The following is a 21,597-nucleotide window of genomic DNA, read 5'->3' as shown; positions in this document are numbered from 1 at the left end:
CTCTACTTGGCGTCCGGGGGCAGCTGCTTTTATACTCTCGCAGTTGAGGGCAAGAAGGAACCCCTCTATAGACGAGCACGTGACTGTGCCGCTCGGGAACAATGGGAAGAGAAGGTGGCGCATACGTCGTGCCGGCGCCGGTCAGACCCCTCGCTTCACAGTTGGGGGAGCTCCTCTCCCCGGCTGCCGCGCTTCGACAAGCGTGGGCACCAACATGCACATACACACACACACGCACATGAAGACACGTGGCATTAGAACAGGCCTGGACGCGCTTGGCGGGGAGGCGTAGCGGCGGCGCCGAACGGGCCAAAATGTCTGCCGCTTTGAACGAAGCCCCGGCGTCCGTTGCAGCCGCGCCGGCTAAACCGCGCGTCGTAGGCGAAACGTAACACTAGTTGTTGCCCACTGTATTGCGGGCGGGGTGAACTTGTGCAAGGGTGTCGCAACAATCACACTGTCGCCTTTGGCCGCGTTTCCCAGACTGCTGTATATATCGGTACTATTCTTGCGCTCGCGCGCATGAGTGTTTACACCAAGCGCCGAAGCCGGACGAACCTGTTCGGCATGATAATGTGCCATCACGCATGATCGTTATGTACGAGGAAGTTGTGTTTCCTCCTCGTTTCGTCACTCAAGGCTTTAAAGAAAGGGTAGAGCAGGTACGCCGATGAGATTCTGTGTATCTTCCGGCGGCAGTTACGCCGAGGTAAAAACGTTCCTCGTCCGGCGTCGTATTGCTGACTCGGCTCGGAGCCCTGCTCGGGCTATCTGCTTTTGCGTGCGGACGCCCTTTCATATGTTTAATCGTAAACGCGTATGGTTGCAAACTAAGGGCCAAACAATGAAATCTTCCTTACCTCAGTAAGGGAGCCTTCATTGCTGTGAGGGCACCTTATACCACTCTGAAAGCTTCGTTACTTCCTTGGTGCTTCCTCAGCGAAGGGTCTCTCCGAAGCTACCTTCATGCATCCGCTTCACCTCACTGCTTAGCCACGTGATGTTTGTTTGCGCATGCGCGCAGTCGCACACCTGCGAAGAAACTCGAGCACTGTACCTCTTGCCAGGCATGTTCGTTTCAGTCGCACGTTCGGCATGAGTGGCGTTCCTAGGCGCTGCTAGGCGGTGCACGACGCCCGGTTTGCCAGCGTTGCTGGAGCACAAGTTTTGCGCTGTAGTGTGGTAGTTTTTCTCGTTTAGTAAACAAAACTTGAAGAAAGCGTGCACGCGTCTCCATATTAGCACTTCAATTTAAAAATTATGCGACGATACAACATCTTTTTTATTGAATAATGCTGTTCGCGTAAAACTTTTAAGATATATCCTCTCGAACCCAGGCATGCGGTAACCGTTCCTTACGTGAGGACAGGCGAAGCGAGCTTTCAGAGCACACTTGCTTCCTCCACTAGTCCTTCGGTGGAAGGAGGCCTCACGTAAGGTTAGGAAGCGGTCGAATGAACGTTTCATTGTTTGGGCCTAAAGCTCCATCGTAGCAATCTGCCGTTTTTCAACTTGTATTGGCTCACAAGTGGCGTTGTCGTGGTCTAGCGATAACCCAGTTTCTCCCAGAGCAGGGCAGCTGTGGGAAAGGTTGGTTCGTTGAGTTGAAAGCTGCGCCGGCGCCGGAGCTTGAGGCATTTGCAAGGATTCCAGCTGCATAGGCGCGCGCTCACGCCACGCGCGCAGCCAATCAGAGCCGTTTTGCTTTAGCCTGGGAGGGAAAGGGCAGGAAAGGGTTTCACGCGCGCCGCATCGGCTTCGTTTTCGTTCAGTTCAATCTCAGAAAACGGATGGGACGGCCACGCGTTGTGCGTTCCCCTGAGGAACGGGCAGCATTCAACGAGTGGCGGCGAGAACTTGCCCGTGAAAAGCGCTCGCCGTCGGTGCGACGATCCAGCCGTTAGAGCCGTCCGAGCCCAGGCAATGCGACAGCAACGAGATTATCCCGAGCTGGAGCGGGATGCCGAAGCAATCTGACACCGTTACCTATGGGTTTCTTAACCGTGACGAAGGTCAGGGGCACGTAGGACAAGCTTTGCTCACCCCCACTTTCCGGTAGAGGAAGGGTTGGTCATTTTTTGTTCATCTGTTGAAGTCGCGCAAACGGCCTACAATCTGCGATGGAAACATATTCTGAACCTGACAAATAACACGACACTTTCTCTACAGCCCACACCAGGCACGCGTATTTTTTTCTATGGTACTGTAGGCTTGTCCGCGAGTGGTCAACTTCTGGTTCACATGCAGAATTTGATGCTCGTGCCCTTGCTCGTTTTCCTGGCTTGAAACTACACCTACCCCTTTTTCACTCGTGTCAGACTAAACACACACACAAAAAGGGCTTTGGAAAAAAAGGGGACTTTAAATGGTGAGGGCTGACTTTTCTGCGAGTGCAGCTTTCAAAGAAACAAATGCAGTCTGACTTCGTTCCATTTTACCCGATTAGGGGCCTCTTCTTTGAGCGCGTCTGTAAGTGGGCTAGCAACCTCGGAGAAACACTTGATATAGTGTTCGTAATAACCTACTAACCCTAAAAACGTGCGGATTTCTGTTTTCGTTTTCGGCCGGGGAGACTTTCATCACCAGAATTTTAACTCGAGTGGGTTTGGATGTCCTTGTTCTAATCTGTGTCCGCGGTAGCCAAATTCAGAACAACTAAACCGACATTTCTGAGCTTTTAAAGTTAAGCCAGCCTTTCGGAGCCTATAACACTACCCGCAGCTGTTTCAAGTGTTCAGCCCAAGAATGTCAAAATACGACGATGCCGTCCAATTGCTGCAGTAGGTTGCAAACGTTATTCGACTACCGTCGGGTCGTTTCCCTTCCCAAATCACTCGAACTAGCTTAAGCGGCGAGTACAACGCCCACCCCATGGTTAAGAGCAACAGGCACACGATCGGCAAGACACATTTAAACCCCCGACTTTGTCATAGGCACGACGACGTAACCCCGGCTCTGCGAAACGGCTCCGGAACAATGGGTGCGGTGGCCATGGTTGCCTTTCGTTTCTCATTCGGTCTACCTGTTTCTTGCTTGAAAACGCTTCCACGGCATTTTGTCAAAGTTGAATCTCGTTTGTTCCTCGATCACCGCGCTCTTATCAAAGGAAGACAACGCCTGAAAATTTCAGCTCGTGGGAGGACTGCAACTAACTGGTTTCAAGTTCACTTTGTTCGTCGCTTTCTTAGGCTCGCTTTCTTCTTCAGAGTCTAAACTTGGGCTGCCGCTGTTATCTACTAGACAGTGCCGTTGATCCGTAAGGATGTCAGCAGTAGCGCGCGGAAGGGGCTCCGGGTGAGCTTGTTTTTTTTTAGCGATTGACTTAGCAAAAACCATTGCAGGACTTACGTCGAGCGTAACTCCCGTCTTCAGCAGCGCTTTTACCGTTCTATTCGCCAGCAGCTCAGGTGGACACCTAGGCAATACTCTGAGATGGCTGATTCGGTCTCAGTTTCACTGAACGAACCTTTCAATGCTATTTTTGCTACTGGAAGGCTCAGCGTACCTGCTCTCAAAGCCTGCCGCAAACACACCTAATCCCCTGAGAAATCTGCAGCCTTTGCTAGAAACGGGTGCACCACATCTTACGTTGCACCTGTGTCGTGAAAGACTTTCAATTCTTTACTCTTAACTTTCATGTCATGAAGGTAACATTGCAGCAGGTCTTTGTTTTGCTTCGGAACGTACTGGACTGGAGACACTTTCGGAACCCGGCACCCCGCGGCTACTTATCCAGATTTCTGGCAGTTAAAGCATACAATTCGTTTCTGCGCCTCAAACGACTTGTGCCGAAACTCCAAGGATTCCTTTAGTTCATATGCGATCTTTCTTCTCAAGTGCACGAAAGAATCTCAGCTCCGCTGTGGAAACCCCTAGGACCCGCACGTTCTTTTCGGTATTAGCAGAACAGTGTTTAGCGCAGTAGTCATCTGCGTACTCTGCTGCCTTTCATGCTGTTTTCACGTCTGACCTAGCGAGAACCTATTCCCTCAATTTAGTTGGAAGCATGGAATAAAACTGCTCTAGGCTAATTTCCTCAAGCATTTTCGCCTTGTCATCAAATGCTTCAGCTTTTTTTTTATCTAGCTTTCCAGAAATCTTGGTAGCTTGTACGCAAACTGAGTATCTTTCGTCTGGCTGTTTAAGTGTTTCTCTAAACTTTAACCTGAAAGTTTGAGGCAAAAACTTATACTTTGCTAACAACGCGCAATTTACGTCCACGTAAGGCTCCGCTTCTTCGGGGCTCAGCGTGGCCAGAATATTGGCGAATTCCGCCAGCAACAAGCTCAGTTTTCTGGGGCTAGGAAGACAGCTCAAAGCCCATTCTCGTGCGAGTGCGCTAAGAGTTTGTCAGAAACAGCCCCTATGAACTACCGATGGCAAAAGGCTGAGGGAAATCTGTCATAATTGATGGGTCTCGGCTCTGCCTTGTTTGCCAGTGTCTGCTTTAATTGCTCCATTTCTCAATGCTTCACTTCCTCCTCTCTATCTCTGACTCGGCGTTTCCTTTGAATTTCATTCACTGCTTCAGCAGTTACGTCGCCTTTGGCCCCGCACGCTAAATGTTCGCCAATAATTTCGGGTTTCCGCACAGCTTTGCTGCATTCCACACGGAGCTCTTCTGCTGCGGCTAACAAATCTACTTTTGGCAAGCTATTCAGATCCATGGCTACCCGCAACTGTTCCGAAAGTCCCCTCTAGTCGCCTTTCCTATTTCCTGCTTCTGTTAAGAAATTATAACACATGGCGTACGAGAGTACAAAACCAAAGCCTCACCGACTGCTGCCGCAGAGCCACCGGGAATCCGCCATCCAACCGTTGTCACCAGCTGCTACGTTTCGGGCGAGCAGGGCTCCGAGCAGAGTCGGGAACACGCCACCGGACGGGGAACAACGCTTTTAATCCGGCATAACTGCGGCCGGAAGATACACAGAATCCCCTCAGCGTGACTCCGCAGTTTTTTTTATAGCGAAGCTGTTTGTGGTGGACCCTGTGCCGTCGTTGTCGGATTTCGCTAAAAAGGGGCCACGTGACCTAGCGGGAGACCCCTTTCCCTCTGTGAGATTGCTATCTTATACGCGAATCTTATACCGTTGTCACACAGCGCATTTTCGGCGTTCGGGCCAGACCGGCTCGACCAACTTATCGACGATTGATTCCACGCTGCCGCGAAAGAAACAAACGTTATGCGGGCGCTTTGCGGCCAACGAACTGTGCCCAGCGATTGAAACGCTATACTAGGAGCGCGTGGATGCCGGCACTTCCTTGCTGGTATACGCCCTTAAAATTGAATAAGGGCAATAATCTGCCTATAACTCACACGCTTACAGGTTCAGGGGTGTGAGTTATAGACAGATCTTCGCCCTTATCCACTTTTAAGGGTGCAAAATATTTTACAGCGCACGCTGGACGAAGCCGCAGTGACAAAAGGGCGATAATTGCGGCAACGGCTACGATGGTTTGAGAGTAACGCTCCAGTAAAAAGTTCACCCCCACCGCATAAATTCCCTTACTACTAAGCATAAAGTTGTTTCTTCAAGCACTGAAATTATCATTAACCTTAATCGCGACCGAAGGCGGCTAAAGGATGACAAAACGGGAAAAGCCATTGACGACGCAGCGTGCGCCGTCGAATTGTATATATGCTACGTGATAGAGAGTATAAACAGCTCGATTGCATTTGTGAAAGAGGAGCCAATTGCGCTGAGGTCGTTATTGCACAGAGTGACTCGCTTGTGCTATAGAACAGAGCTGAGCGACCCTCCTCGGCAGAGATCAGGTACCTTCTAGTATAGAATGGGATCTAGCTTAAATCGCATGACAGTGAGCATAATACCTTATGATTCCCTTCTAATTTTATCATTTGTTGTTTGTTTTCTGCGCAAACTAAAACGTTCGAGATTTTTGCGCAGTAAGTCGTATATGAGTTAAAATGCATCGATGACCCTATATATAAGTTACGCACTTGACTTTTGTTTCGTTTCCTTTTGTTTTCCTTTCCATATATGGTGTGTTTGAAGACACACGAATATGTTTATCATCCAGAGTGTCGCTTCCCCAGTGATTTGGGTATTCCAAGGCTGCTGCAGCTACAAGAGCCGTCATATAGTGCTGTATATAGGGCTAAATGTGGCTACAACAGTACGAGACACACAGTCGCGTGATAAACAGAATCAGGCCTAAATATTTGGTTCCACCTGGGTCGACGACTTTTCGATTTTTGTTTACTGATTAACGGATTGGTTTACGACGCTGCAGCCTTTGCCTTTGACTAAAGGAGGAGGAGGTTCGTTCACCCCAGTAGTGTTTCCGGACAAACAAAGCGAACACAACCGTCCCCGGATAGAACGCAGAACGTTAAAAACAAAACCGTGCTGTGTAGGTAAACACAGCACGGTTTTGTTTTTAACGTTATAGGTAAACACTATAACACTATAGGTAAACACTATAGGTAAACAGAAAAAGAAGTGATAGGGAAAGCAGCCTTCACGCTTTGTTAGCCCATGACGTCCATCTGTATACCTCTGTACCGCAATCACACCCGTTTCGTTATGGGGTCCTCTTATGAGCGGTCTTTAGTTTATCATTAAGCTGCTATCTCTAAAACGCTAGCTGCCCTCTAGTCTTATGGCGTTGTATCAACGATTTCCCTGTGTAGCCCCAGTTGTGCTGCCTTTCGTCAGAGAAGTTGATATTCAATGTCTGTTCTTTGACAACATCGCTTCCTTTATGGTCATTATCTGAAATTATTATATCGCTCACGCTACCGAAAATATCCCATTCAGTCACAAATTTTGATGAACTGTCGATAAATGTTCCTCAAAACATACGTTTATCACAAGGCTCTGCGGACTCCAATGAAATAAAATCAAGATAGCAGGATGAAGTTTTGCCCTTTTTGTGGCGAGTGCTCGCAATTACGAGTAATGGAATATCGATTTATTGTACACTCAGTTTGCGTTCTGTTCACAAACATTATTGGTTCGATGGTTCGGTTGCTGGAATGGAGATGTCGATGGCTGGAAGCTTTTCAAGGAGAGGAAAAAAAAAGAAAAACGCATCTCCTTCCACTATGTACGGAACGCGCCGCGTCGAACATGGCGTCAAACATGGTATAACATTGCAGCAAATGTATCGTGTGCAGCAATCCTGAGCAAATCGAAGTGATATGAAGTCACGTGGAGTAGGCAGAAGGTTTATGTTCCTAAGCTCAACAAGCGTGCTTTTCTTTCCCTTGCCATCGCTTGGCAGGGCTGACAACAAGGACAAGTCGAGGACGCGGTCGAGGGACTGAAGGGGATATGCTCACCTGTGGGGGAAAAGAAAGAAAAAAGAAATACAGTTGAAAAGTTCTTAAGGTGCAAAATATTGCGCGAGCATCCCTCAAGCTGAAGGGTGATTTAACGTTGCCTAACAATGGCTTTGCAGGAGGCTGGTGCCAAGATGGAGCGTATGTGCGCCTCTCTCGAGAACATCGCGGAGACCAACGAGAACATGGTTGTGCAGTTTGTGCAGGACGTGCAGGTGGGGTGTGCTCTTTTCGCTTGCCGTGTTTTGGAGACTTCGAGCAGTTCAATTTAACCTTCACGGTTTTAACGCCTGGAGTATTTGTTATTCAAACCGGATTTAGTAACGGATACCCTTGACTTGACCGTGGCGTCAAAATCACGCACGGAAAAATGACGGCGTCAGCGTCGACGTGGTGTATACGCGTGATGTCTTGCAATCAACAAGACATCCGCGGTTAAGCAGGGCCATTGTACGTCCCTTGGCGTCCTTCTCCCTGGCGCTTTCCTGTTCCAGAAACTTATTCCGCCATCTTGCCTGCTCTGATTGGCTCAGAGAGAGATGTTAGCGTCCCCTCTGATGGGCTCATACGTAAAAGCCTGGTGCTATTAGGCAATGGCAAAACGTCCGAGACAACGCTTCTGGGCTGCCAGAGTTGGGGGAGCGTACGACCATACAGGCTCTGCCTGCACATGTTCCTTTTTGCGTATTCAACTAGTATTTTCGAAGCACAATGGTAGCTTTTTGATGGACGTTCAAAACAAGAATCAAGGTATATTATAGCTAAGACTTCAATATCTTTACTCCCGCATTTAAAGAAAAAAAACATTACAGGAGCATGCTATAGTGCCACGGCAAAAATAAGCTGCATTGTTATTCGTCCAGGAAGGCTCGAAAACGACCATCCGAATGTGCCATTTGTTTTTAGCTGAGTGATGGTTATTCGCTTAGTCGGTGCTGAGCGCAACAAGTGATCAAGGTGGCGGAGAAAAGAAATAGATACTGTCTTCAGTGCTTCTGAAATTCAACTAGTTTCGGGCTTATAACGACATACAGGCAGCCAGTCGGATGCTTTTGCACACTTCTTCTTTTATGCGCGACGCTAGAGACGTCTTACAGAAATAGGATATTAAAAATGAGGCGAAGCTGCGGAATATAACATTCTAGAAACTGTCTTTTACAGTTACCTTTACAGGCCGCCTGAAACTTACTTATATATAAACTTGTATGTAGACTGAATAAAATGTTAAAGCCGATTGTCCACAAATGTTATGTTCAAGATATCACAACGTGTTGATTAATGCTTAAACTACACCCAGAACCGACGCTTCCGGGAAACTGGAATGGCCTCACACATTGATACAAGAAACTTTTATTTCAATGACGACTGAACACAGGGTCTGAGACAGCAGATCTGGAAACAAACCATTACAACATGTGGCCCCTGGTTAGTCCATATGTCCGACCAAGGCGCGGCTGTTGTGGAAATGAAAGCATGCCTCTGTAGATTAAAAAGAAACTAGGACGAAAATTTATTGCAGACCGTGAATAAGATTGGCTAGTGCTGAATTTACATATATCTGGGCTCCTGGGAGCCTAGTCAAGAGCTGTCCGTTTGTAGCCGTCAGCTTGTGGTACCGGTCCGCTTCTCTTCTTTCTTGTCGAGTAGAGCCCCTGTATGCAATGTAGATAAGTCAGTACTTCGGGCTTTCTAGGATTTTAGGCCCTTTGAGATTTTCGTGGTGAGCTTATGACCATTCATAACTTCTAGAACGTAAGCATGTTATGGGTTTCTAGGACTCCTATCTTCCTGCTGCGTGGCGATTTTCGTAATATGACTTCTTAAGCGTTTTTCATTTTTGTTAACTAAACGCTACATGCAATAGTTATTTTTTAGGTTTTCCGGTTTCTCGGTTCGCTGGCGTGCGCAGTAAAAATTTTATTTTACATCCTTAAGTATGAGGGTGTAGCACCCTGATGGTGTTTGATTTGTCCCACAGACAACACCTTCAGCCTTAAATGTGTAAAAAAGTTTTCAGGATTATTTTTCCGTTTGCATCATACTCGTTATCCTTTCTCCTCATTCACGCTCGGTTTTTGCGCTATGCTTCGCGTGCTAACTTCCCCATTCGTCAGACTCTCTGGTGGCAGAAAGAGGCCAACCACTAGTTGCTTCGACCAGCAGTGTAGTAGAAGCACCTGTCACTTGCTCCGTTAATGGCGTGTAATAAAGTCGAACGTCATCTGAACCAGTTCAGAAGTACTTGCGGGTAAGCACCACGCTATGTTTAGTGCAGCATTGTGTTCGCTTGGGCTGATTGGTACGCGGCTTATCGTGAAGACACTGAAGGCAATAAACACACAACAACGCGCTGACCTGACAACATAGCTTTAGCATTGCAATGACAGCATTGCATCACGACCATCGTTCTTTTCTCTGATGCGCGTGCGCTTCGTTGAGGACCGCGAAGAAGCAATAAAGCAGTAGTTTCCTGTTCATCGCTTTCTTGCGTCTGTTTCTTGCCCCCAGTGCCTCCCCGTCTTGACGCAGTTTTTCGCTGTAAACGCTGTTTGTTCGTTTTATGCATGCATTCAGGTAATGGTGCTTCCATACTCGTTCATGGCGTGCATCGTCGTGTAGATGCTTGTGAGGAAGTGAAACATAGACGAGGAAGCTTCTCAGCATGGTGGTGGCTTCTGATATGAGCGTGTGCAGTTTGTAGAGTGGATTTTACGAGCCATCTATGCTGCACCCTGTACCCGAAATTTAGCATTCGAATGTCTTTATTTGCCTGATGGGCCTCCGGCATGGTTATGAACTGTCTCTGCACCTATGGATGCGACATGCATTTCATATTGCCGGAACGAGGTGGCGTTCCGGCTGTTGGTCCTGCGTGCTTACCTGGTGTCGGGCTCTGCGATGATCACAGACGTCGGAACGCTGTGCCAACTTCTCGGATACGTTTAGCTTGTCTGTATGTGTATTGCAGTTTACGGAATACGTGAGCGGCATCGCTGGCGGCACCATATTGTGACGCCGAGTTCAACCACAGCGGAAAGGACTATTATGGCAACTAATTAGGACTACGCACTGCTTATCTGTCTGGGTAAAGTATAGTCGGCAACAACACAGTCATTAATGTAATTTTATTTTCGATAAAAGTTGTGCTACACAAAGGTGTTTCTGCCGCTTTGCGGTTGAATAAAGTGCTACGTGATGCCGCTGCCAGCGCTGCTGCTACTGTATAGTTCACCGACGTTTCGGTATTAGGGAAACGGCAGTGCTATGCGGACGATTTAGAATCTCTAAAGCTCCCAGCGCTTCAACATAGCAACCTCGCCTAGAGCGTAAATGAGTGGTAGCTGAAGGCGTGCATAGCAGTTCATAGGAGCTGTCTCTGTGGGAATTCGTACGAGCGCGCTACAGTAGAACTCGCAACTTTCGTTGCGATATAGCAATGTTTAGGGCATCTGCGACGAACGCCTCTACAACGAAATGACCTCTATAACGAACGATTATGCTACAACGAAATGATCTGTATAACGAATGATTATGGCGGTCCCAAGCACTTCGTTATAACGGCGTTCGACTAATCTGGACTTCAGAGAAGCATTCTCGCCGTCGGGCCGCTGCCGTTGTCACGCGCTGTGCCGCTCGACGGCGCATTCGAGGCCTGCGCGGGGAGATTTTTCACGCAGAGACACGGAAAGCGTTTGGCTGCAAAAGAAAAAAAATACGAGCAAGTGAAGTGCACGAACCGTCCATTCTTCTACTCTCAATCGCCTCGGCGCCGGAGCAAGGGCAATGTTCTGCCTTCTGCCGCTGGCATGTGTTCTGTGCGCACCCACACCATAAAGCCCACGGCGTTGCTGATGAGTTGCTGTGTGTATGCACTGCAGCGGCGCTCATCACACCAGCGTTGTGAGACGTCTGGTGACAGCCAGGGCACTGTTCCTTCTGCTGAGCAGGAGTTGCCTGTTCAATGCGGCGTTCGCATTAGCGTAATTTAAGAGTCTGTCCGAGGAGTCCAAGCGCAACGCTAAACCTTGCTTATTGATGTCAATGCGTCGCCCTTCGGGCGCAACTGCCAAACTTTTTTTCCCCCTCTGTTGCAGGCGCGTCCTTCCCATCGTCAAGCGCCGCAAGTACCGGAGATTCCGCCGCGCGATTCGCCCGCGCTTCCATGACGTGGTCTCTCTACCGTTGAGAGGTGCAGTTCGACATTATTGAAATGGTGGCGCCAGTTGCGGCAGAACGTATATACACAGACAAGCTGCCTATTTGAAGACAAAAAAGGCCGCTACACTCTAAGAAAAGTTTACATCCTGTGGAGTGTATATTTGCCACACAACGATAATCGTCATCTGTCTTGCCCGCATTTCCTTTCTTGAAAACGCTGCGCTCGTTACTTTCCTGTCGGGAATGCTATGTCATGCTGATAACGCGCATTCCGTTCGTTACTGGAAACTACCGGGCTCGCCGCGTTAAAAGAAATGCGGAGAAGACAGATGACGATTATTGTTGTGTGGCAAATATACACCCCAAAGGATGCAACTGTATTTAGAGTGTGCGACGCTGGGTGTAGCTCAGGGCGTTGCTCTTTCACACACACACACACACACACACACACACACACACACACACACACACACACACACACACGCACACACGCACACACACACACACACACACACACACACACACACACACACACACACACACACACACACACACACACACACACACACACACACACACACATATATATATATATATATATATATATATATATATATATATATATATATATATATATATATATATATATATATATATATATATATATATATATATATATATATATATATATAGTGCCCCGTTTAGTGCGCAACCTTATCCTACAATATTACATATCCAGTTTTCAAGTTAATGCTGAGAAGCGTGCCTTTTATTCTTCCTTGTGCAACGTGCGTTTCTAAGTGCTCCTGACAGCTAAAGAACGCCGCGCATATTCAGCGTGAGAGAAACGCCAAAATGAATAACGACGATTGTTGTTGTCGGGTAATTCTACAAACTTAAGGGTGTAGAGAATGTGTAATGAGGATAGGAGAACTTGCACGCAGGTGTCTTAAAAGAGAGCTTGCACGAACAACAGTTGTTACTCGAGTCTCTCCCAGCGGTGTGCACGAGGTAGACCTTTGTGTACCCACCCTGTATATAATAACGCGAGAACATTTTACTCTTCTTTTTTCGCTCCTTTCCTTTCTCGCACGTATACACAGCTAAGGAGCACCGCGACTATATACGGTGCTTCGTTGTCTTGCAACCCACGTTCCTCGCAAGGGGAAATCCTTGCGGGCGCGTTCGTCTTGATTTGTCCCCCACCGTGCGTCGCTGCAAGCGTAGGCCCTTGGTCACTGTCCATTAGCGGCGTGCCACAGGCGGCCTCTACAGGGCTGGTTCGGCGTAGGGACGTAAAGTCACTCAATCTAGCCGAGTAAAAGGAGCCACTGCTGCGCTGTGTGCGTGCGTATGCGAACGATGAACGGGAACGGGGGTCTCCCTGCCTTTATGCGTTCCCGCGCTAACTCCCGAGGGTGGAATAACGTTCCCTTTCAGCCCTGGCACTATACCACGCAGGTTGCGTGCCGGGCTCGCTATGTTACAGGTCTCCCATTGCTTGTGTGTGCCTTTGCGCCGGGACACCTAATGGAAAGTTGCCCGCCATAATTTAGCCGGCAAATGAACTCTCTTTGCTGATGGATTGTGTGTCTGCCGTGCGTGTCGCACTTTTTCACGGTAAAACGAGTCCCATTATCGCGGATCAACAACTGTCGGCCTTTTTTTTTGTTTTTATCTTTTTTCTTTTTTTTTCCGTAGGTAATGCCGTTTATGACTTCGGATGTTAATGCATCAGCTTCTGACCGCGTAGGCTACAGTTAGGACCTCACTAATACTGTCTTCGTTAGTACGCTGCCTGCTAATACGCGTTCCCGGTTATTACGTCGTTGAAGCCCTGCTGCACCTGCGACGCTAACGGAATACAGAGCATATTTGACAAATGCGCTAGGTTGGTTATTAAACTCGTTGCATTTTTGTAGTCCGTCGAAAAAGTTGTTATAGAGGAGTCCTATTGACACTGGAAACGCACTGGCGCAAGAAGTCGAGCCGCTTGTCACTGCCAAAACGCTCCTTAATTGGCAGTCGGACAGCGAAATATGCAGTTGGAAGTTTTGTAGTGACATTTATTATTAGACCTTTACTGTTCACGTGACGACAAAGTAAGAGTACATTCCTAATACCACGCGATAAAAGAACGTCGTACAATATGCTCTCCAGACAGTGGGCGCGTGTAGAAACCTTGTGCCGCAAGCCGTGCAACATTTACCAAGGGTGCGTGCATACTAGCGTGTGCTTAATACTAGCAACACACTATTGCGAATACGTGCATCACCCGTTTGGCTTTGTGGTTGACAGCGCGGTTGTTGTTGCGTTAATGTTAGGTAACATTTCTGTCTACTTGCTAGCTCATTTCATTACTTATGTAGGAAACTAGTTTTCAAAGTTCCGCTATATGAAATCGCGTAATACGTTACGATGACTTGCAAGGTAATGCTGGAGAGATAACGGCACTAAATTCACCTAATGAAGTAGCTGTTCATGCTCAGTAGCAGGTGCATGAAAATTTCCGTGACATGTAGGTAAACGCTTATCTGCTTTAACAAGCTACTCTTTCCGGGAGCGAATTTTCAATGCGTCATGAATTCACATCATGTATTGTGCTAAGATCGCTGGTAAAAAAAAGCCGTGAGGGGTTGAATTGCTTGTGTAATTCATTACGTATAGGCTTGGCCGCCGGTCATCTCGCATCCCCAGCCAAGCAGGCAGTTCTTAAATACTTGGATTAGTGCTCCGACGTCAGCAACTATGATTGCAACCGGATGTAGTGATGTAGGGACATGCTCGTCGACCCAAGCGTATCGTGCACTGAAGAAAGCAACTCACTTGTTAGATTGATTTATTTACCCTCATATAACCGTGCTGCATTAGTTACAGAGAGAAGCGGTTCTGAAATCGGATCGTGATGAACACACAATCATAATACATCGAATTTCGTAATTCACCGGGCATTATACTGTTAATGATCTTTGTCATTTTATAGTTTCTCGCACCGAGACGCACTAGAGCGGGAAGAGAAAGGTCAGATTTCATAGAATTCGATGTTTATTGAAATCTGTTTCATATATGTAGTGCCTAAAGCTACACTTGTCCGTTGAATGCAATTGAGAGACGGCATGAGTGATTGCAATTTCTTTCTTACAGGTGCTAGCCGGGGCATTTGGAGTGTTGAGTCGCCAGACATTCAATAAAGTTTTGTTTGTTCTCTTTCCAAGGAGTAGACCGTTCGTCTTGTCTACTCACACTGAGCTCTCAAAGTCTGCTTTCACGCAAATGTTTAGATAGCTCAGTCATTTCCTCAGCTTTGGAGCTTCTGGAGAAGAGCAACTCTGCGATGTCTCCTTGAAGGGTTAGTGTTTTGTGTAGGAAGTGAAGTAGATCTTGCTTATAGACGCGGTCTGAGAGCAATGCGGCGGGAATGAGAGCCATAACTGCAGTTTCCAGTTAACATTACAGGGTCGCATAAGTACGCAAGCTGTTTAACCAGTCAGGCCACAAAGCTTTGGTTTCTACGGTGATGAGGGCATTGAAACCTGAGTATCGTGCTGCTTCGACGCAAGAGTTACGGCGACAAGGAATTTTAGCAGCTGCAGTCGCAGACCTGCGACGACAAGGGACGTACATTCGGCCTCACGTTAGCGCTTCCGATTGTAAGCTTTCAAGCTGCAACGTATGCTTTACGCGGGTTACCTTAACTGATAATACGGCGTAAATATGGTGTATAAGTAAACTGGTCCGTGCCACCAACTTTCGGCAGAATGTGTGATAGTGTGGGCTCTGACCTGCAAGGACCATTAATAGTTGTGCAGTGCAGAGTTTTGCGTCATTGCACAAGTTGCTACGCTAGGGAGACGCGTGCCATAGTCGACATGTGGCACTCTGGCATCCAATGTTCCCATGGCAACGCTTGCTATCGCTAGAGAGTTAGCCTCCGATGGTAGGGTGGCCCACCACTAACGCTCGATTTGTGTATTTGTGTCCTCTTCCCTCGACTCGTCTCTTCGTCGATATAAAGGTTACGGCAGCGAAAAGTTTATGCGAGCGCACATGTCGACTGTTTGTAACGCCCTTATCGCAAGGGCCTCCCTTTGGTGTGCTTCCCCTGGGCTACGGAACGAGAAATGTGACTCTATATAGCATCTGGGGCCAGTAAAGCTGCTTCCTCCGCAGCTTTTCCCCCTTGTTTTTCCGCCACAACCATGTACCTCCTTGCTTGTGGAAACAAATAAAAATCTGCTGACGCGCGTGATACTTCACCTTTCAGTAATGCCGTCAACTTAACATACTTTGGTCATTACTAAAGCCGTAAAATGGTTTACAACGTTGTTTCCATCGTCACTATACAGCCACTGCGGTCATATTTTCTCTTCCAGAGCCAGATAACGACAGACCGGCAGCCAAAGTTTAATCGGCGCTCTCAAGTTTTTGTGGGACGCCGGCGTCATTGATTTCGTCGTGGCTGAAAAATCTGGCCGGAGCCCTGGGGCGTTAGCCGTCACTGCCGCGCGAGGTGGTGATAAGAGACAAAAGAAGGGGGGTAGGGCGAAGGTAGTGGGGAGGGGGCTCTGTAATCAACGGGCATTTTGTGAACAAAGGGAACAGGCTCTAAATGACTCCACAAAGAAAGCAGATTGGACGAGTGGAGGGTGGCCAATGCCGCCCTCTGAGAACCAGGACGGAGGAGAGGACGAGAAGGATGGTGAGGAAGTTAGGGGAGGGAAGAACAAAAGTGGGAGGGGAAATGGCAGGCAGCAAGCGGGAACGTGCCATTTTGCTGGAGCGTCTCGCAGGTCCACCTCTCTCCCCTTCAAACCGCTGAGTAATGTCACCACAAGCCCTTATCAGTTCTCCGTCCAGGCCTCGGAAAACAGCAGTCTGGACAGTCGAATGATAAGGAAACGTGGAAACGGAACTTGGATCCGGTCGATGCGTGTTGAGACAGACGCTTCCGTTTCCGGTGAAGGACGCGTGGCCCGCCGCGCCGCAGGCCCGCCGCGGCTTCTGGGCCGGCGGCGGCGTCATTGGTTGCACGCTCTCACTATTCGCCTGAAAAAAAGAACGGGGTGTGTAAGGTAGCGTAGGGGACAGAAAAAGTGTAAACGTAGAGAAATTAGGAGTGTGGGCAGAGCAGACTGTAGTGCCTTCTTCACGCTCACCCCTTTTCTCTTGTCCGGCCGCGGCGGTGGCCGGTAGCGCCGCTAATTACCGACGGAAGAGAGAGAGATAGAGAGAGAGAGCGAGAGCGTCGTGCCGTGGTCGCGGAAGGCGAGAAGCTGCCGCTTGCCGGAGGAGACCGTCGTTCGCACTCCGGTCCGCCGTGGCTGCCGTTCTGCGCCCGTTTCCTGAGTTGGCCGGATAGCGCGTGACGGCGGGTCAGGGCGGCGGCGTTATCGAGTCGCATCCGGCAGCTATAGAGATGCGGGCGCGTCGCCGAGGTGCGGCCTCGCTGTCCCTGGAGTCGCTGCCAGTGACAGCATCTCGACGGGGCGACCCCCGGTTGCTCCCAGGAACCAGCGGAGTGTCTGTTCCCTGCGCAGAGAGAACCAGCGTAAACACGAACGACGCGGCGCAATGAACATTCTTTTGCACCCTTAGGGGTGCTAGCTCGTCCCCATTGCGAACAGACCTGTTCCTAATGCTATAAACATATTTTTTAGCTGTATACGACAGCCAGCTAAAACTGCAACTGCAACGAGATAACCCGTAGTTAAAGACTGTGTACTGATTTGGACCGTCTGGCGTGCACCAAAAATCCTACGCTATAGAGTGTGACAGCGATAACTACTAACGTTTATTTGATGTAGTTTTCATTTTATCATGTTCACTTTCCACAAAAGTTCATCGAAAAAGACAAACAGTTGTCCCCTTCAACGAATCGATATTACCGCTCCAAAGTAAGTGTAAGGTGTCAAACCCGCATCCTTAAGAGTGCTAAAATATTTGCTGCTTGGACAAGGTGGAGACAAGTTTTGCTCCCTCTCCTGTTAATATAGGCCCGAGTAGTTACACGGCGTACTTTGTATGAAATAATCGTGCAGTGGGCTGCATGTTTTCTATACAGTTGCATCAATGAAATATATGCAGCGTTCACGGAAAGAAGTCGTCAGCGAGTCTAAATCTTTCTTTTAAATGCGTAAACATTTTCATGCTTATCCAATGAGGAAAAACGTCCGCCCGACACATAAGACGACCGCTTTCAAGATATGGCCCGCAGCAGCGAGCGAATTTGCCTTCGTACTGCCTTTAGCTTGAACACGAACTGAGAGGCGAGAACACAACGCTCACGAAGCTATCTTTAGTCGGTGCTCTCTGTCTCCATCGGAGATCGCTTTCAAGATATGGCCCGCGTGGCCACGCCATACTCAGACACCGCCGGAATGCAGTTGGTCACGATTCATAACGGTTCGACGCGAATGGATAAAGCGCTAAAGAGCGATAACGGCTTTTGATGACCGGAACGTCAGCAGTGCACCTGGCACCGCCACTGCAGTAGTTTGCTTGCGTCATCAATTCACCTTGCGCCGCCATCCGCAGCAGCTCGTATCGCCGCAGCTCTGTCGTTTGTACTGCTTGGATCAAGTTTCATAATATTGCATACTTAGACAACTCCCAGGGGAGTTTCTGCGTGAACTTCTTTTCTCAAATAGCGGTTTAGTTGCCGAGCTGGTTTTTCATAGACATATTAAAGAAAGTGGTCAACAAATAGACAAACTCGAACTTCTACAGAAATACACGAACACGTAGTCTGTGTACCATAAGTAGACCAAATTGAATGGGCTTGCTAGCATATGTCTAAAGCATGTACAGTTACTTTTAAAAAAATAATTAAGCTGGCGGGGATGAGAAAGGGGGGGGGGGGCGAGCTCGCTGAAATGCAGATCAAGACTTCTGGAAGTCAACAGAATATATCCAAATCTTCAAGAGAGCTTGCCGTTGAGCCAGTTAATAAGCCTCGACAGTAGTTGCAAAGCAAGACCATGCTTTCAGCGCGCTTTCTTCCACAACTATTTAGCATATCTCATCGCATATAGGCACGGCCAGAACACGACTGGATGATAATGCCAATCTGCCGACGTCTCTGCTCTTCCGTCATTGAAATTTTCTGATCTCCCTTCAGCATAGTCTTGTTTATGCGGAAAAATATTCGTACGGCATCGGTTAACGCGTGGCACTTCAGGCCAATCTTCGAAGGCAAGGACAGTTTCTTAAGCAGTTTTTCGTCATTCCACGGGATCGTTACAATGATGCTACCAAGTACAAGAAATAGGGTGTCTCTCGTGCTACCGAATGCTCATCCGTGTCCACTTAGAATGAACCTTGCTGGCTATAAATGAATACGCCGGAGACGGCAGATACAAAAGCGTGCAGTACATGAAAAAAAAAGAAAGAGAACCACGGTTTACCTGTGCGTAAGCCTATAGAGTTCTAACAGCGCAGCTTTAACGAATTCAGACGAGAGATCGTGCTCCGCGTGGAGGCTATATAAGCGAGGGAAGAGGAAACTGGCGAATTCCTAGTCAAAGAAAGAAAACAAAGGGGAAAAAAGAAGAAAGAAGGACAATAGCACACTCTGAATAAGGCGGGGTTAAAGCTGAGCGCATAGAAAGTTGCGCACGGAAGCGTGGTACAGCAGGAGGGCAGGGGCACGTACCAGAACAACCACGGTATCAGAAAGGAAAGAAAAAAAAAAAGACGAAAGAAGAAGCGAAAGAGAGGGCCAGCAGTAGGAGACGAGCACACACAGGAAGGGAAGCGGGCGCACTGAAGCAGCTGGAGGCCTGGAGCATGCCAATAAATTGGAGGTCCAATTCGTCGCATCTTCGTCTCGACCTCGTTCTCCCTCTTCGGAAACATCGACGGGGGTTCCCCTCTTCTTCTTCTTTCTCCGCCTAGAGAATGTTCGGCCTTTAGCGGACTGAGAACGTGGTGCGTGCGCGGTGCTCCCTCCCGGCCCGTCGAACTACCTTGCAGGAAACATTGCAGAAAAGCTTCTTTGGGGACACACGAAACAGCAAGAACAAACTCGCTTCTCGATGTAAAGAGCGGCGAAATTTGCCGTGGGAAGGAACCGAAGGGTATGCGAAGGAAGCAAGGGGAAAGGAGGAGGTGGAAGAAAAAATGAAACAAGTGGCTACAAACACACACACACACACACGCACACACACACACACACACGCACACACACGCACGCAGACATATATAACCGGTGGTAAAGCACTGAACGCGCAAGCGAAGCCACGCGAGAGAGGAGAAAGTGCAAACACACACACGAAGCACCAGACGGGCGATTGAAAGAGAACTGCGTTGGATGAACGGTCAGAAAACAGCCGCTGCCGTTGCTGCTGCTGCTGCTGCCGCCGACGCTGCTGTGTGTACGGAGTCAAATCGATCGAAGAGAGAGGTTTTCGTGGAAATCACGCCGGCGTGGCCGCTCCGCTTGTGCCGGGGCCGGCTAGCTAGCCCAGGCCTGGGGCCCCGCTGTAAGCGTGAGATGTTCACCATTGCTTTGTTGTGCTGCTACTTCGTCGAGACCGCAGCGGCGTGTCCTGTTTCTGTTTTCTTTCTTTGGGATGCGAGAACCGGGCAGCCGCGTGAGCTGCGTGTTTGTGCCGGTCTGCTTACTCCTCTTCCTCTCCGGCGCGAAAAGGAAGCTCCGGAGCCGATGCGAGCTGGCCAAAGCCGGAACGACGGCGAGTCCCACAGTCGTTAAAGCGTCATATGCCGGCAACCGCCTATACCAGGCAGAAAAGAGCGGGAGAGGCAAGCGGGAGGGGGGGGGGGGGGAGGATGGCGGTAACTCACAGTCTCTATAAAGAACCGATCTCTTTCGCGTTAAAATGTAACGAAAGGCAGCGTACTCGAATGCGTGCCGCGCTTGAGGCGAATGAGAAGGGACAGGCAACCAGGAGAGATTTGTGTGTTCTAGGAGAAGCGCGGTTGACGATGCGGGAGTGAGGGGAAGGCGAAGCCTGTTGTCCTTCCTCTGCTATCTCGGCGTGCGCACGCCTATCAGAGAAACGTTTCGGGACGCGCGATTAAAAAAAGAAGAAAGGGAGTGAGAGACAGAGGCCAATCGTTCTCGTTTTCCCGTTTTATTATGTATACTTGTACCCGCCTGTACGCCGCTCTGCAAATCCCTTATTTAATCTACGCGGAGCCAGGAAGGAAGTCTGGACAGGATTATCCTGTGCGCCGTGTCCGCCGAACCAATAAGCTTAACGTCGCGGCGAACGAAGAAGAGCAGAGCCGTAGATTTTGAAGCGAGGCAGCCGGCGGCGGTTTACTTGTGGTTGGCTGGGTCTCTCTCGAGCAGCGACCAGCTTTTTAACGGATTCCGGCACTGACCATGCCCGGTGTTCTTGTTCTTTTATTATTACGTATATATATATCCTTTCTGGGTGGAGAGAAGGGGACGTCGTCGTTTTTTATATGTAGGAGTCTTGCGTTTTGCTCAAGTGTGCGGGCTTCTTGCTTAATCGCAGTTCAGGAATGCTTTCTCGACTTACGGCAGTGCGGCACGGGAGAAAGCAGCCAGCGGGATCAGTTCTCCGAAGCAGAATTTTTCACGAGGAGCTGCGCGCGCGCCTCAGAGCTATGCTGGTAAGCATTTGCGGATCCCTTTTGTTATTTTTTTCTTTCTTTCCTTCTACAACTCGTGCAATCCTATTTCCTTGGGTTATCTAGGCGACGCAGAGTTCTCGCGACATTGGATGCCTTAAAACGCCGATGAACTATCTTTTCTTTCTTTTTCTTTCTGTTTTGCATACCCACAATGAGAAATGGTGCACGAAACAATCGTAAATTTGAGCAACGGTAAAGGCAACCGTTCTTGTAGGAGATAACAGATCACTCGTCCTGTATGTATTATTATTTGCGGGGCCAAGACAGCACAAACAGGCCCTCACCGAATCGCTTGTAAGCTTCCATTATTGGCCGGCCCCTGTTCTGACTCACTGCTCTTGCGTACGAACTTGCCTTTCGAACATTCGCCCGGGTTCACAGAAATTAGGAATTTACCTGGAGGCTCCGGCTAGCTCGGTGACGTTCACCTCGGGCGCCCTTGGCGACGTGGATCACTGCAAGCACTTCTTGGCAGGAAAATGTGCGCCATGAGAACTGAGGAATCCGCA

The 21,597-nt window shown here is 48.8% G+C and overlaps 1 protein-coding gene and 1 long non-coding RNA gene across 2 annotated transcripts in view; one reads left to right on the top strand and one right to left on the bottom strand.

Annotated features, from left to right (window-relative positions):
* The window catches only part of LOC142582713 (uncharacterized), a 25,018-nt gene extending 10,331 nt beyond the window's left edge, over positions 1-14,687 (top strand). Inside the window, exons 5-7 of the mRNA XM_075692677.1 lie at positions 7,429-7,524; positions 11,404-11,498; positions 14,612-14,687. Of these exons, the coding sequence (XP_075548792.1) occupies positions 7,429-7,524; positions 11,404-11,475 (168 nt within the window). The 3' untranslated portion in view covers positions 11,476-11,498; positions 14,612-14,687. The remainder of the gene's footprint in view (positions 1-7,428; positions 7,525-11,403; positions 11,499-14,611) is intronic.
* On the bottom strand, positions 14,495-21,597 carry LOC142582714 (uncharacterized). Its single transcript, XR_012828472.1, has 3 exons — positions 21,485-21,597; positions 16,624-16,996; positions 14,495-16,513 (listed from the first exon to the last, which is right to left on the bottom strand). It is a non-coding gene; the product is annotated as an uncharacterized LOC142582714 (long non-coding RNA).

Source organism: Dermacentor variabilis, chromosome 5 (assembly GCF_050947875.1).
Source record: "Dermacentor variabilis isolate Ectoservices chromosome 5, ASM5094787v1, whole genome shotgun sequence".
Lineage (NCBI taxonomy): Eukaryota > Metazoa > Arthropoda > Arachnida > Ixodida > Ixodidae > Dermacentor > Dermacentor variabilis.
Note: the sequence above shows the minus strand (reverse complement) of the source record. Positions and strands in the feature narration are given on the sequence as shown.